Here is a 14,022-nt window from a genome sequence, read left to right on the forward strand (position 1 = left end):
ATTGTTGTTCTTTCTTTCCCCTCTCAATTTTATATTCCATTGATAGGAATGTTTGATTGGTAGGAGTTAGATATGGTGACTAGTACATGATAAAGTGAAAAAGTCGAATTGAAGGTGCACTTTTTCTTTCTTCTTTTAATTATGATTACAGGGTTTCAAACGTTTTCCCAATTATTTTAAAAAACTTAGAGGTTAAGCTAACTATGACTGGTAGTTAGTAGTCTTCAACGTTCAATTTTTTTTATCCCTACTTATATCTAATTCCCAACCACCCCGCAACCATAAATTTTGGTTTGGAAAGTTGCTGGTGGAGGTGACAATCTGTAATCAGTTATTGTTGTGTGATTCTACTTGTTTGAACAATGGACATAGTATTTAGTAACTTCTAATTTGGCTGTAAAAGATAGCCAGAATCAATTGACAATGCTACCTCAAACTTTTAAACTTGGGCCGAATGGTTCTTACGCAAAACTTAATTGACAATGCTACCTCAAAACTTTTAAACTTGGGCCAAACGGTTCGTACGCACTACTTGCTTGTTTATTTTAAATAGCAAATTTGTGCTTAAACTCGAGCCGAATAGGTCTATTTCTTGACATATAAGTTGAGCTGAGATTCACGAGATAGATCAAGGAGGGTTGTTTATTTTAAATAGCAAATTTGTGCTTAAACTCGAGCCGAATAGGTCTACTTCTTGACATATAAGTTGAGCTAAGATTCACGAGATAGATCAAGGAGGGATATACCTTTGGCCGAAGTTGATAACGAATTGGACTCTCACAATTTAGTTTAATAAGATACATTTTCAATATTTTTGGGTTTAGAGAGTAGTGTCCTTAATGATTTTGTCGATCATGTTCATGTTTCCATTTAAGGTGGAATCCGTTCATGGATGAATTCCATGTAGAAATTTAATTGAACTTCAAAGGATGATAATGAAGACATTAGGAAACAATCAATTATTGTTAATTTTCAACTTTAATCATAAAGAAGGGCCGATACAGATCTAGTAATGGGCTCGAAAGCTAGGCTCCAAGCCCGGTCTAGCTCCTTGAGGCCCGTTAAACCATGCCTGTTAACAATTTGCGACGGATTCTTAAGGCCCAGGGCTTCACCCCTCTGTGATGAAAATAAAAAGCTGCCAAATCAATTGTATGGTATGAAGCAGACTAATATAAGAGAGTAGATTATGAAAAACATATATAAGAGAGTATGAAGAATGCAGAGTGAATTCACCATGGGCGCCAAAAATTCATCTAACCTCGAATACGTCTTGTGGCGTAAATAAACTGTTGGCTTTCCTTTCATGTATTAATGAATACAGCAAGCTTGCCCAATTTGCAACAAATCATTGAAACTTGAAATAAGTATGAAAGACTAATGATAGATAGATGACCTCGATTTTCTTTCGAGCATAGACAATCCCGACGTTGGCTCGCTTGCAGCACCTATATAACTCTCTAGTCGAAGCAATGTAGCCATGTCGGGTATCTTCTTACTTCACTTTCTTCTCCTTTCCAGCCTCTGGCTTGCGATACAGAATTATCTGACTTAAGATGGTACCATTTGTCACAATGCCAATGACAGAGCCCAATATAACTTCAGTAGATTAAGGAGAGCAACAGCTTGCAAAACATAAAACTTTAAAAGAAGCCAGCTGGGTATATAGTTTCTACTTTCAAGAGCATAGACAGAACATGTAAAACAGTTGGGGAATGATAGTAAGGGAAAGGTGTGAGGAAGAGGAACCCTTTATTCGAAATAGCCAGCGGGCAGAATACCTATATGACATGGTGTGTCTATTAACCAGTGTTCTATGGTAATAAGAACCATGAATCTGGTTTCTCATCACCGTAATATATATTCTCTCTTCATATGCTTCAACAACTCCATGCATTATATAATCCAATAAAGAACTAAATTCTAGGCTACACTGTCGTTATGTACGGTGAAAGAAGTTCCTACTTTATTTTCGAAATTACTACCCACCTATGTTTGGGATTAAGGATCAGATGGTAGTGATTTCCGATTTGCGTCAATTAAAAGAGTTGGGGAAACAGAAAGGAAAGCTGAAAGCATAAGTATGTAAAACCAAGGGCACAGAACATAACACTAGAAAAATCATGAGGCACCATATTCAATCATTAAAACAATGCAAAATCACAATACGAGAAATTGGCAAGGATACCACTCGTTGGTGCATTTTCCTGGATGCTGGTGAAGACTCTCACTGCAAAATGGAGGAGGAAAAGTTTAAAACTTTTGATAAAAGAAACACTCGCACATTATTCTAAGCATACACTCCCCGTAACCAAAACTAGGTCAATAACAATGAACTCACCCATGGAACCACCAAAATTCATAAAACATGTTAAGAAGCTGAGCTCTCCAGTGCTTTTATTCTGCAAAAGTATAGTTGTTGCAAATAACATGAAAAAACACCAAACAAGTTTGGATAAAAGTAACTTAAAATCCCACAGCAAACATGAGTAATAAATTAATAATACTGCTATGGAAAATGGATAACCATATTAACCCCACGCCCACTTGCATCAATTGACACTTGCATATCAAAAAATAGGTGGAGTGATAATTACGGTGAAGAATGTAGGGATGGGTCACAACTAGATCATTTCCCATGCCTGAACTCCATTAAGAGCTCCCATATCATTTAAAAAATAAAGTGAAGAAAAAGTGCCTACCTAACTGCCCTTGCATATAAAAAAGACCCAAAAGAGGACATAAAGCACTCTATATGAAAGTAACAGTGAAAATAGGCTCATCCATATAAGTTGACTTAAAACAGACTTTCTGTCCAGGTGGTTTGAAAACCAAAATGCAGTCCAAGTTTTATGTGAGAATTCATTAACACCTCCAATTTAATGGCACAATGCAAACTTTATGTTGAACTTACAGAGAAGTTCTGCCATATCTGCGGAACTCGGGCACAAAGAAAAATCGCATGCATCCCTGCCTGCAACACATCACTTCCACATGAGAGCACTTCAAGAGCAGATTAGAGAGAACGCGAGGAATTTAATTAAGATTCAAATATAGATGCATCCAAGTTATCCTATAGACAAGGAAATCAAGACAATAAGAATAGAGGCAAACAGAAAGGACTTAGGACTCACATAAAGAGCTTCAAAAAGGACAGGATCAACTTGACCAGCTAAAACAGTAGGAGCTATAGCACAATATCTGAAACAAAATTGTTAGGAAATGTTTGAGTCCTGGAATTGTGGTTTCAAATACTTTCAATGAAAAGCCAAGGCAAACAAGAAGGATACAATGATGCTCTGATCCATGTTGCAGCCCCCAGAGGTTGTGAATAGTAGTGTATTATAGACACTAAGATAATTGCTGTAGCAGAAAATGGAAAGAAACTGCATTAGATCCGTTTACAATATAGCTTCTCATGTGCATTTCAAAACACCCATCTGATTGATTTAACCAAAACAAAATGTGACAAAAAAACTTCTTGGAGGAAAATCTAGGTTCCGTATTCACTTTCATAAGTGTAAACCATGGTAACGTCCTCGGTTCAAGTCTCCTCTCATGCTAATAATAATAATAAAAAGAACATAACTTATCAAAAAGTAGGAGAAAAAGAAGAAAAGGGCTTCAATACCCTGATCAAACTAACCTCTACACACCCTAACCAGGAACCATTTTGTTCCTTGCAGAGGTTGGGTTTGTATGAAAACATGGTACGGTCAGTCATACGTTTAAACAGGAAGTTAATATAGTGAAGTATGTGACTACTGAAGGTGAACAACTTATAACCAATTACTTCACTTTTTTTTGAAATTCGATGTAGTCTCTTTCCTTTTATTTTCACTTGTTGTTTCTTGTCACCTTCAAAATAACAAAGAGATTGAGGAAGATATATCCAAAAGTTGATTGGATGAAATAGCCTCTCCAAATATTATGTGAGAATAAGGTCAACGTACATCCTGCCTGCCCCCATCCCTGAACCCGCCCACTGCGGGAGCCTTATGCACAAGAATTATTTCTTCTTTTTTCCCTGATTGGATGAATAGAAGAGTGCAACCAATGGTAATCTTGAATTTAAACACTAAAAGCAATAAGCCTGTTATGTTCCCTGCAATGATGTAAGGAATGTTTAACCATTAAGAGACAACATGTTCAAAACATAAATGTAGCAGAACAAGGAACATTGAGTTGGATGCACAGGCTACAAAAGGAAGAATCGGGTAAGGAACGCAGACTATTCAATCTAGGACAGGGGTGGCACCAACCGAAGATACAATAAAAGAAAATCCGTTTCAGGTGTAAAACATAGAGAAGTAGAGGCGGTGCAAAAAATTAAGCAAAAAAACATGAGATATTGAAAAGAGGAGAGCGGCCAAAAAGATATGAATGGAACTGATGGTGAAGTAATTTTTAAAACTACTCACGTAGATTTTGTTTAGAATTGAGCGAACCAGATACCCTAACCCCCAAATCAGCCACAATTCAAGAAACCTAGAACAGAAATTCCCAATTCCTAGGTTAGAAATTGGAACAGAATTCTTGAACATCTAAATTGAACAAGATCACCCTGAATGGCTGAATCTCTCAAGTCGGGTCAAATAAATTCATCTTCCCCTCTCAGCCTCTCACCGCGTGTGTATCAATCTCTCAATGAACATGTAAGGAGTCTCTCATATTGTAACTTTGCAAAAAAAAAATGTAATTTAAAGGAAATCCTCTGCTAATGAGGATTCCTACAAAACGTAATTTAAAGGAAATCCTCTTCTAATAAGGATTCCTGCATCAGATAGAATATACAGTTAGAGCATAAAATTGCTTTAGCTTGAAGCAAATGGCGGAGGAGAATCCAGGTGGCGGATTCAACTAATTCCCCTAATGAATAATGTAACAGACTCCAAATTGTTGAGCAAAAATATTTTGATGGTGGTGCCAGTCAAACAGGTAAGGTTTCCAAACATTGTAAATCCCGCAACATTCAATTGTGCCCCTACCATTGGGACTGTGACAACAATGATGGGTAATGGGTTTCACATCAAAATTTCCTTCCTCAATCAAAAATTAAATAAGTTAAGCAACTCTCCGATTAACAGATTTTCTACCTCTAAACATACATTACCATTCATCTTAAGCAACCCACTAGGGTAGAAAACAGACCCAAGCCATTTAAAGATTGTCTACTAATTATAAATAACCGATCTAGGTCAGTTGTTCAGCATCGTTGATTGGAAACCATAAAAAGTAAGCAAAACCAGGCGTAGAGTTGTACACCACTAACTACAAAATCTAATGTAGATCGGTAAACCACGCAGCAATTGGAATCTCAAGTAGCATTTATTTTTGATTTTTCAAAGTAAAAGAAGAAGAAAACATCACTAGTCACATTTCACGGCAAACAAAGAAAAAAGTGATGAAGGGGTACCCTGAACGAGAAGAAACACATATTCCCCAAAAGCAGAGAAGGGAAGACCCTTGTGAACGCTATAAGCCAGAGCTATAGTATAACCGATCACTTCCAACTCAAAGGCAGGAACACTAAGCCCTCTCACACTTTTATGCTTTAAGATTTTCATTATCTGCAATTCCCATCAAATCGAAAGGCAAGGCATCAGTTTGAATTTGGACTAAGATGCAACACCAGATTTAAATCGGAAACAGAAATTAAAGAAACGAATGTAATTAAACATAAAAAGATGAAGACTTGAGTAAAGTAGAAGAGAATTGGATATTGAAACCTGAGGGAGCTTGACGGTGGTAGAAGCAGCGACGATGGCATAGCCGAGTAGCTTGGAGATGAGTGGAAGCAAGCAATCCTTGTCGGGAAATTTTCCGTCGCGAAGAGATCCCAACGCACAGCTTATATCTATCCCCATGTACTCCATTCTTCTTCTTCTCCTCCTCCCTGTCTCGCTTCTTCAATCCTCCGTACTAGAAATCTGTGAAATTCTGTGATCGCTGAACGATCGATCGAGGTGTCTAATAATTTAATACTTCAAATAAAGTAGGAATTTCAACTGTTACGCAACTTGCACGAGACATTACAAATTATGGGCCGACACCATGACTAAATGGGCCATGGACCAGCGCCGTATCCATCCAAATAATCATTTTGGGTTGATTTCGGTTTTGGGCTTTTTCTATTTTTCTTCATTTGTCCATCAGTAATTCAGTACATGGGATGATGGATGGGAATGTCAATTCCATTCAGGTATTCAGACAATTGCCCTCATATGGTAAGAGAAGGCATTCTGGCATTGTTCAACTAGGATCATTTCACAAGGTCTCTCTCCAACACTCTTTCTCTCACAATGAAACACACACTTTTGTGCATTGAAGTCCTAGCACCTCTCATACACAAGTGATACGTTTTTTGAGCTCAAGAATCGGTGGTGACGGCCCATGAATAACAAATATGTGCGGGCTCGTGATCCATAGTGAACAATATACCTGATGTGTTCGGTTTTCCAACATTGACTGAAATAATTTGCTAATGGGTTTCTCCATATTGTTGGTTGAGCATATGAAGTTGATACAACTAAAACAAATCAGAAAAAGAAAAAGGAAAAAAAAACCCTTGTGAAAATATAGGGCTCTGCCATACTCCAAACCAACTGATTTTGGAAGTAATGGTGTGTCTTGTCTTTGAGCTTCCCTCACGTCACTTTGAAGCTATGTGTGCCATATTACTAAATATTTCAATTCTCATTTGAACAAGGTGATGTCAGCTCGGAAGCCCAAGCCCAAGCCCGTAGACCTATTTTGAAAAAAGAAATCTCTCAATATATTTAAAATGTATCCATAAATTTCTTTTAGAACTATCCATAAATAAAGAATGTGCCAAATAACAAATCAAGTAACCCTACCCTGATCATATATTATAGTCCAAAGCTCATTAGTCCAGATAATGTCTGTTTCTGACCATTCATTCATTCATGTGTTAGTAGGTCATATAATATGTTTTGTACACATATACATACATACATACATATAGACATTATTGAATTTTGACTATTGGAATTTGCCATTTATTTATTCAACAGAGGCAGGCGGATCTCCCACTACAGTTTGTGACATTCATCTTTCTGCACATATTTGTTGCGTTTACTTTCATAGAATAGCCAAATCAAAAAAAAGTCAAAAGAATTAATTAGCTCATCCATGCATTAAGAAGATTAAAGAAGCAAAGGAGGGATCTTTTACCATATGACTTGAAAGAGAGAGGCTGCCTTTGACGCAGAAAGCATCCGGTGTCCGGTAAAAGCAATGACACCCTGATCCCACACACTCCTCCATACGACTTTTGTATTAAAAGATGGAAAATGTCAACTCTCTACCTCTCTGTCTCCAACTAAACAGCTTGCCATTTGTTTTACCAATTCATCAATCAATCCCAACGGCTTGTTACAACGCTCTTTTTGACTCTCATCGTTTTGAAAAAAGACACCGTATCCAACCGGTTTCCATCCCGTTATTAGGTCCCACCATTAAGATAATGGTCAAACGTTCTGATAAATGATCCACGTGGAAGCACATTATTTGACCATGAGTTTGACGACTCAACATGAACTAAAGCGACGAGTCAGTTACTCTGATGCCTTGTATAGAGAGAAAGCGCATCTAGTTTGACTCGATTCCTCTCCCTTCTTCTTCCCCTCTCTATTTAGCGTTCTTATATTTCACATTCCTCTTACGCTTTTTCTCAAGCGTTAGGAAACCCTCTCTGTGAATTTCTTGTTTGGACGCGATTGGAGAGATGACTGTGGAGTTGATGATGACTTCGAAGGTCCCTGAAAACGCTATCAAGGAAGCTGCGGCCGCTGGGATGCAGAGTGTTGAGCAGGTCCTTAGATTGCTCTCTCAAACCCAAACCCATTTGGGACAACAGCAATACCCAGATTCGTCTTCAAAGCCAGACCTCAAGATTGAGGCTGTGGCAGATGTGGCTGTCAATAACTTCAAGAAGGTAATTTCTTTGTTGGGTCGAACCAGAACAGGACATGCTCGGTTCAGAAGGGCACCTGTAGCTCCTCCTTCTGCACAACAGGCTCAAGAGCCAGGGCCTTCGGGTTCGTTGACTAGTAATAATCTTCAATCAAATGAACAAAAGGTCTCTGCTTTTAAGGCTTATCAATCCACACCGATTCACCGTCTCCCTCCTCTGCCTCATAAGTCATCTACAAAGAATGGTTTTTTGGAGAGGAATGATGCGTCTGCGGCTGCCACCATTAAATTCTCGAATTCTCCACAAATTTCTGCAACTACTTCTTTTATGTCTTCCCTAACAGGGGATACTGATAGCAAGCATCATTCTATGTCATCTGGGTTTAAGTTCGCAAACCCGTCTAATGGAATGCCTCCTCTGCCTTGTTCATCGATGAAGAGAAAGTGTAATTCCATGGATGATGGTGCTCTCAGATGTGGATCTGCTTCTGGGCGCTGTCATTGCTCCAAGAAAAGGTAATTAATTTGATACAATTATTAGATTATTTTATATGGGTTATTGATTTGATTCCTTAATTTGATGTATTTTATGTTGATTGAGCAGGAAATCAAGAGTTAAAAGAGTTATTAGAATTCCTGCAATAAGTAGCAAAATGGCTGATATTCCTTCAGATGAGTATTCTTGGAGAAAGTATGGACAGAAACCCATCAAAGGGTCTCCACATCCAAGGTTTGTTTCTTGTTCTGTTGTGAATTTTCTCTGTTTTTCTTCAGAATCGGAGAATCCTACTGTTGATTGTGGATCTAAATGTCATCACTTTAATGGCAAATTTTTAGGGGATATTACAAGTGCAGTAGTGTGAGAGGGTGTCCAGCAAGAAAGCATGTGGAGCGTGCATCAGACGATCCAATGATGCTGATTGTCACATATGAAAATGATCACAACCACTTCATCTCCTCTGATGCACCTGCTGTTCTTGAATCCTCGTAAAAAGTCAACTCATCCAACGGTACATCATTAATCTTCCAAATTCCAATGAGTGGTGCTCACAAAGTCAAACGTAGATGCTGATGTCTCTCTCAATGTGGAAGATTTTTATTTAGAATAGAACAAAGTGGTAGGAAAGAATACAAATATTTGTGCATTTGGTGATGTTACTGAAATGTTTTTTTATTGAAATGTTGTTGTTCTCTCTTGCGCGCTCTCTCTCTCTCCTAGCATTGTTTAATATTCTTAGACTTGGAAATTTTGTGTTTTAATATATATATATATATATATATATATATATATATGTGGGTAGTGGATCATGCAAGGATGCCACTTTGATGTCTTCCAGGTTATATGAAAAGGGATTAGTCAATGGGTAGAGAAGAATATAATCATGACTTTACTTTGATCAGGATCGATGTGTCGTGTATTTGACGGTTGACCAATCATAATCCATCCACACACACATATATGTATATGGAAAATGATAATGTGCTGACTTACAGAGATTTGTGTTGTATTGTAAATTGTAAATGGAGTTCGTGGTGGCATCTACAATTGAGAGATTGGAAGCAAAGTCAAAATTGCTTGTTGGGCTGTAATGGATTGATTGTCCCCCACTCACTTAATTTCGTCTTCCACACCAAAACCCACAAATTGCCCTACTCTTTTAAGTACCTACAATCTTCCCTGTTATCTGACTCTCATCTTAGCAGTGTATTTGATATAAAAGGTCAAAAGGATCCGTTTGGAGCTTCTTTTCTTCAGCAAATTCGCGCTTCTTTTCTTCAGCAAATTCGCTAACATACGACGCTGCTTCTGAAACAGGGACTAGTATTGATTTGTGCTTGTTAATTGGTGACGCCTACAATTGCGTGCATGTGCTCCACTTTGATACTTTTCCTGGATAAGTCTTGGTCAATAAGAGACCAAAAGAATTGCATTTGAGGCTCATCCAGGTTTTCACCATAGATTTTACCAATAAATGTTACGTGTGGACCATTTAAGGTAAACTTTCACAATAACAATGCTTTGCAGACTTCAATGTGCAATTATGTGATGCTACTTCAAAAGACAATCTACACAAAATGGATTTGTGAAATTTTTAAACAGCAAAGTGTGAATTCCCCAACCAATTATATTGTCTATTTTAGATTGTTCAGTTTTCGTGAATACATCATGCCCGCACAACTTTGTTCATTCAAAACCCAACTATCAAGGTCCGAAACTCATGGGTTAAAACCCAATTTATTTGGACTTGAGAAAATGCCTAATTAATTGTAAATAGTGGATTTTGCCTTTATTAAGGCGAATGTCTCCGCATCTTTTTACGATGCGGGACTTCTAATAGGAAAGTGTCACCATTGACAGCAGGATTAGAAGATAATATAAATGATTCAAAGACTAGGCCGATTTGTCTTGGCACAGCATGGGATTTGATTGGACTTTGGTTATCTTCAGTAACCATAGAATATGGGCTCATCCTGGGACCCTGCTTGAGCCTCCTACCGTTGTGGGCTTTAGAGTTTAGGCCCAAATCCAAATTTAACATTGCAATTCATTTGAGAGGGCCCAGGCCCACAGAGGGTTACCATCAGTCCATCAGGACCATCACACCGCAGAATTTCCTAGAATTGTCTAGGCATCGCTATCGTATTGAGATGATCTCCTGTAATTGAACTTTGGGTTTTCCATTTTCTTCCGGAAGAAGAAGAGGAAGTTATATACCTACTGCTAACAGTCCACAAGAGCCTGAAATGCCACTATGGATCGTACAGACGCAGAGATGATGGATTCCGAGACTGTGGCGGCGCCGCCGCAGCCGAACCGAGACGACATCGGAAGAGAGCTGCTAACGTTGGCTCGCCAACTCATCGATCAAGGGAAGCCCTCCCAGGCTCTCCAAGCGGTACTTTTTTTTTTTTGCCCCCTCTTTCTGGCCTTCTAATTCTGTTCTTTCACGCTATTTTTTTAAGTATCAATTCTTCTTAAAAAAAACTATCAATTGTTAGATTCTCAAGATTTTACCCGAATTGTTCATATCAAGCTGCATTTTGTTAGTAGCATTCATTGATTTGATCTTTCTTCTTCTTCTTCGGTTTAAAAGAACTGTTCGGTGATTGATTGTGTTCCGGTTTTTATTTCATCAGACTGCAAATTTAGAACTGTCACAATCAAGAAACGGAAATCTATTTTTAGCGTCATAGATTTTGAAAAGAAACCAGTCCGCTCGATCTTGGAGTCCAAAGAATTTCTCCTCTAGCTTAACTCTTTTTTTTTTGCCAAAATAAATTCATCCTTATCAGTGTAGAGTATTGAACCAATAGATGCTTCCTTTAAAATTATGGGGTCTTCATTGGCTTAAAGAATGCATTATGGTTAAATGAAATATGTTTGTTTGTTTGGAAAGAAATTTTAGTGAGGGAATTAGCCCTGAACTGCTTAAAATTTTCCGTCCCTGTTCTGTTGATATACCAGAGAGGCAGACAGCTTAATGTTTTTAGCTACATTTCAGCTGGAAAGAGGATGCTTTATTAGGAAATTGGCCTAGTTTTTTCTCAAGTGTATTTCTTTCTGGAAGGATACACTATTGATCTTATATGAGCAAGGAGTCCTTACGGCCTTAAATGAACATTATGTCTGAATTTTGATGATGCAATTCTAAGGTTACCTGTGAAGGGTTTTAGAATGGGAGAATTTTCTTAAAGGGAGAAGAGATTAGAGGAATGAATGCATTGCTCCACCAAAAAAGAGTTTACTCATAGTGTGATACAATGCTAACAGCTACTCAGCTAGTCAGTAATGTGTAGGTTGACAACGTCAGTTTTATGTTTTTGAACCACATTTTTTCACCATAAACTTGAGTCAAATAAAGACTTCTCGGATATGTGGGAAATCTGGACTCTGGAGAATATTAAAAAGCCCATGTTCACTATCAAAGCTCTGGATTTTTGTGGACTTTGTTAGATACTATTGCTAAGATACAGAATTGAATAAATTGCGGATAGAAAACCCCAAAACAATTTGTTGGGACTTCTATAGCAGTGTTCGCTAATGTGATATTTCTGCTCATACTCACAACCTTTTATGGCGACTGGTTTTAGTTTAATAGTTTCCCTTGGACATCTCTTTTTGTGTGGAAAGTTGTAATATTCATAGGTATTGGAAAGCATTTTGTTTGAGAATAATAGAACAATAACCACGTAAGGGAGAGAATAATCTGGAACTCCATATCATTCAGGTACTTATCTGGTTTTTGTAACAGGTGGTGATGGCAATGAGAACCAAGGGTGGTGATGAGGCTGTCTTCCAATCCCTGCACCGTGCTCGGGAGCTGTATAGAATCAGACTGCAGGGAAATACTGCTGTCGATCAGCTAGCTACTTTGTTTGCCGAGTGTGCAATTGCTGAAGCTCAACCTTCCAGTGCTGAAGCTCAGCCTTCCAGAGCTGAAGCATCAACATGTAACATGGTGGTTCCGTCAGTTGTACCTGATGCTCATGGGGCTTCTATACTTGCAGAAACTGGAAGGACGCAAATTGTGTTGGATGCGTTCTCTGATGGTAGCAGCTTCATCTGTTTACAGTGTGGCGGTCTTGTTAGTAACCAACGCAAAGATGAGCACTATGCATACTGGTGTGGTAGTATTTGATTCAGTTGTTCTCAAATGCACCCCCAATTAATTTTGTTAACATACATACTGTTGTCTCGTTTTACTCCGTCTTAGCATTTGATTCCAGCATGTTCCATCTATAGGATGCTGGGAGGAGTGACCTTGATGACGATGCTTGATTTAAGATCCAAACACTTACGTTTGAAAGTGGGGTGATGAGATAAACTCATAAACCTGAGATCTTGTAAGGTTAATAGTGTTTAGATTGTTATACTTCTGTAGCAATTAAATGCCATTAGAACTTCTCTTGAGTTGATCAAACAGTGAGTTGTATTGGGTATCATTTGGTGTATGCTTCTGCTATCGATTTTGTCAGTAACTGTATATTTCTCCAATTTTCTCCCTTTTTTCATTTCTTTTGGGTTCTGATTAATTAATATTCTATTTATGCCTGATCATCAACGCGATGGCTGTTGAACTTATCAACCTTGTCTTATTTCATATGTTCAAAGGATCCAACGCTCCACAGGCCAAAGCACAAATCTGGCTCTTGTTTAATTTCTTTTTCACCCATAAAATTTAGAGAGTAAATAACAAACGTAGGCAGCTCTTATTTCTCTTTAGACTTTAATTCATTCCCTCCCCACCACCACACACTCCTTTTGACTACCCCATGTACTCATGTGCGGAGCTTCACCTCTCACATGAAACCACATTCTTTACATTACAGACATGCATGCATTCTTCCTAATCCTCACTTTAATTTCATCCAAGATCACAGCTTTCTGTCTCCTCTCATTCTGTCATTTCTCTCCAAATTATTATTAAAAGTAACATTGACTTATCTTATCAAAAGCATATGTTAATTAGATAAGCTAGGTTTTCTTTTGTTTTTTTTATGATTCTCCAAGACATAATAATCACCGTGGCCCTCATTTCCAACTCAAAAAAAGGAATATCACGCAATCCAAAATTGGGGCTCTCTTGGTTTTGTGTCTTTCCATCATATAAAGATCGTCAATGACTAAATATAAAGATGTTTACTGCTTTTTTGATCCGAGTATTGAGAGAGACATGGCATGTGCAACTCTAGCAATTTTTAGTGCTTCGCGCCAGCCATGTTTTGCTTTATTGTTGTTGATGGATACTATGCCCCGTGTTTGCCATCAATATACATAATCCATGGGCCTGCCGAATGGAACTTGGGCTTGCAATTCAGGCCCAATAGCTTCTCAACACATGAGTAAGTGAGAAATGCATGAGTAGTTGAGAATGGAGATAGGTAGTTTAGAATTCAAATTTCAAAAAATACATTGTTGCTTGACTATCTATGCCAAGTGACGAAAAACCTTCTCGCTCAACAGCACACCTTCCGCTCGAGCAATTAAGCCACAAGTGCCGAGTCACACTAATCCGCCACAGAGTTGCTCGAGCGCAGACACACGGGTTGCCTTCACCCTGCATCACCCAGTTATCTGAATTCTAG

At 38.2% G+C, this 14,022-nt stretch overlaps 3 protein-coding genes across 3 annotated transcripts; 2 read left to right on the forward strand and 1 right to left on the reverse strand.

Annotated features, from left to right (window-relative positions):
• Window positions 1-1,160: 1,160 nt before the first annotated feature.
• On the reverse strand, window positions 1,161-5,876 carry LOC119999270 (mannose-P-dolichol utilization defect 1 protein homolog 2-like). The gene is made up of 8 exons (XM_038846750.1): window positions 5,730-5,876; window positions 5,417-5,570; window positions 3,291-3,363; window positions 3,135-3,201; window positions 2,915-2,974; window positions 2,342-2,402; window positions 2,189-2,230; window positions 1,161-1,599 (listed from the first exon to the last, which is right to left on the reverse strand). Exons 1-8 carry the CDS (start codon window positions 5,874-5,876, stop codon window positions 1,496-1,498), a joined length of 708 nt encoding a protein of 235 aa, XP_038702678.1. The 3' UTR covers window positions 1,161-1,495.
• Window positions 5,877-7,581: 1,705 nt separating this feature from the next.
• LOC119999485 (probable WRKY transcription factor 7) lies at window positions 7,582-9,182 on the forward strand. The gene is made up of 3 exons (XM_038847080.1): window positions 7,582-8,451; window positions 8,540-8,665; window positions 8,773-9,182. The coding sequence occupies exons 1-3, from the start codon at window positions 7,748-7,750 to the stop codon at window positions 8,924-8,926; spliced, it is 984 nt and encodes a 327-aa protein (XP_038703008.1). The 5' UTR covers window positions 7,582-7,747; the 3' UTR covers window positions 8,927-9,182.
• A 1,369-nt stretch (window positions 9,183-10,551) lies between these two features.
• On the forward strand, window positions 10,552-12,911 carry LOC119999623. The gene is made up of 2 exons (XM_038847305.1): window positions 10,552-10,832; window positions 12,189-12,911. Exons 1-2 carry the CDS (start codon window positions 10,689-10,691, stop codon window positions 12,573-12,575), a joined length of 531 nt encoding a protein of 176 aa, XP_038703233.1. The 5' UTR covers window positions 10,552-10,688; the 3' UTR covers window positions 12,576-12,911.
• The last annotated feature ends 1,111 nt before the right edge of the window (window positions 12,912-14,022 follow it).

The sequence above is a fragment of the Tripterygium wilfordii genome, chromosome 6 (genome assembly GCF_013401445.1).
Source record: "Tripterygium wilfordii isolate XIE 37 chromosome 6, ASM1340144v1, whole genome shotgun sequence".
In the NCBI taxonomy this organism is placed as follows: Eukaryota; Viridiplantae; Streptophyta; class Magnoliopsida; order Celastrales; family Celastraceae; genus Tripterygium; species Tripterygium wilfordii.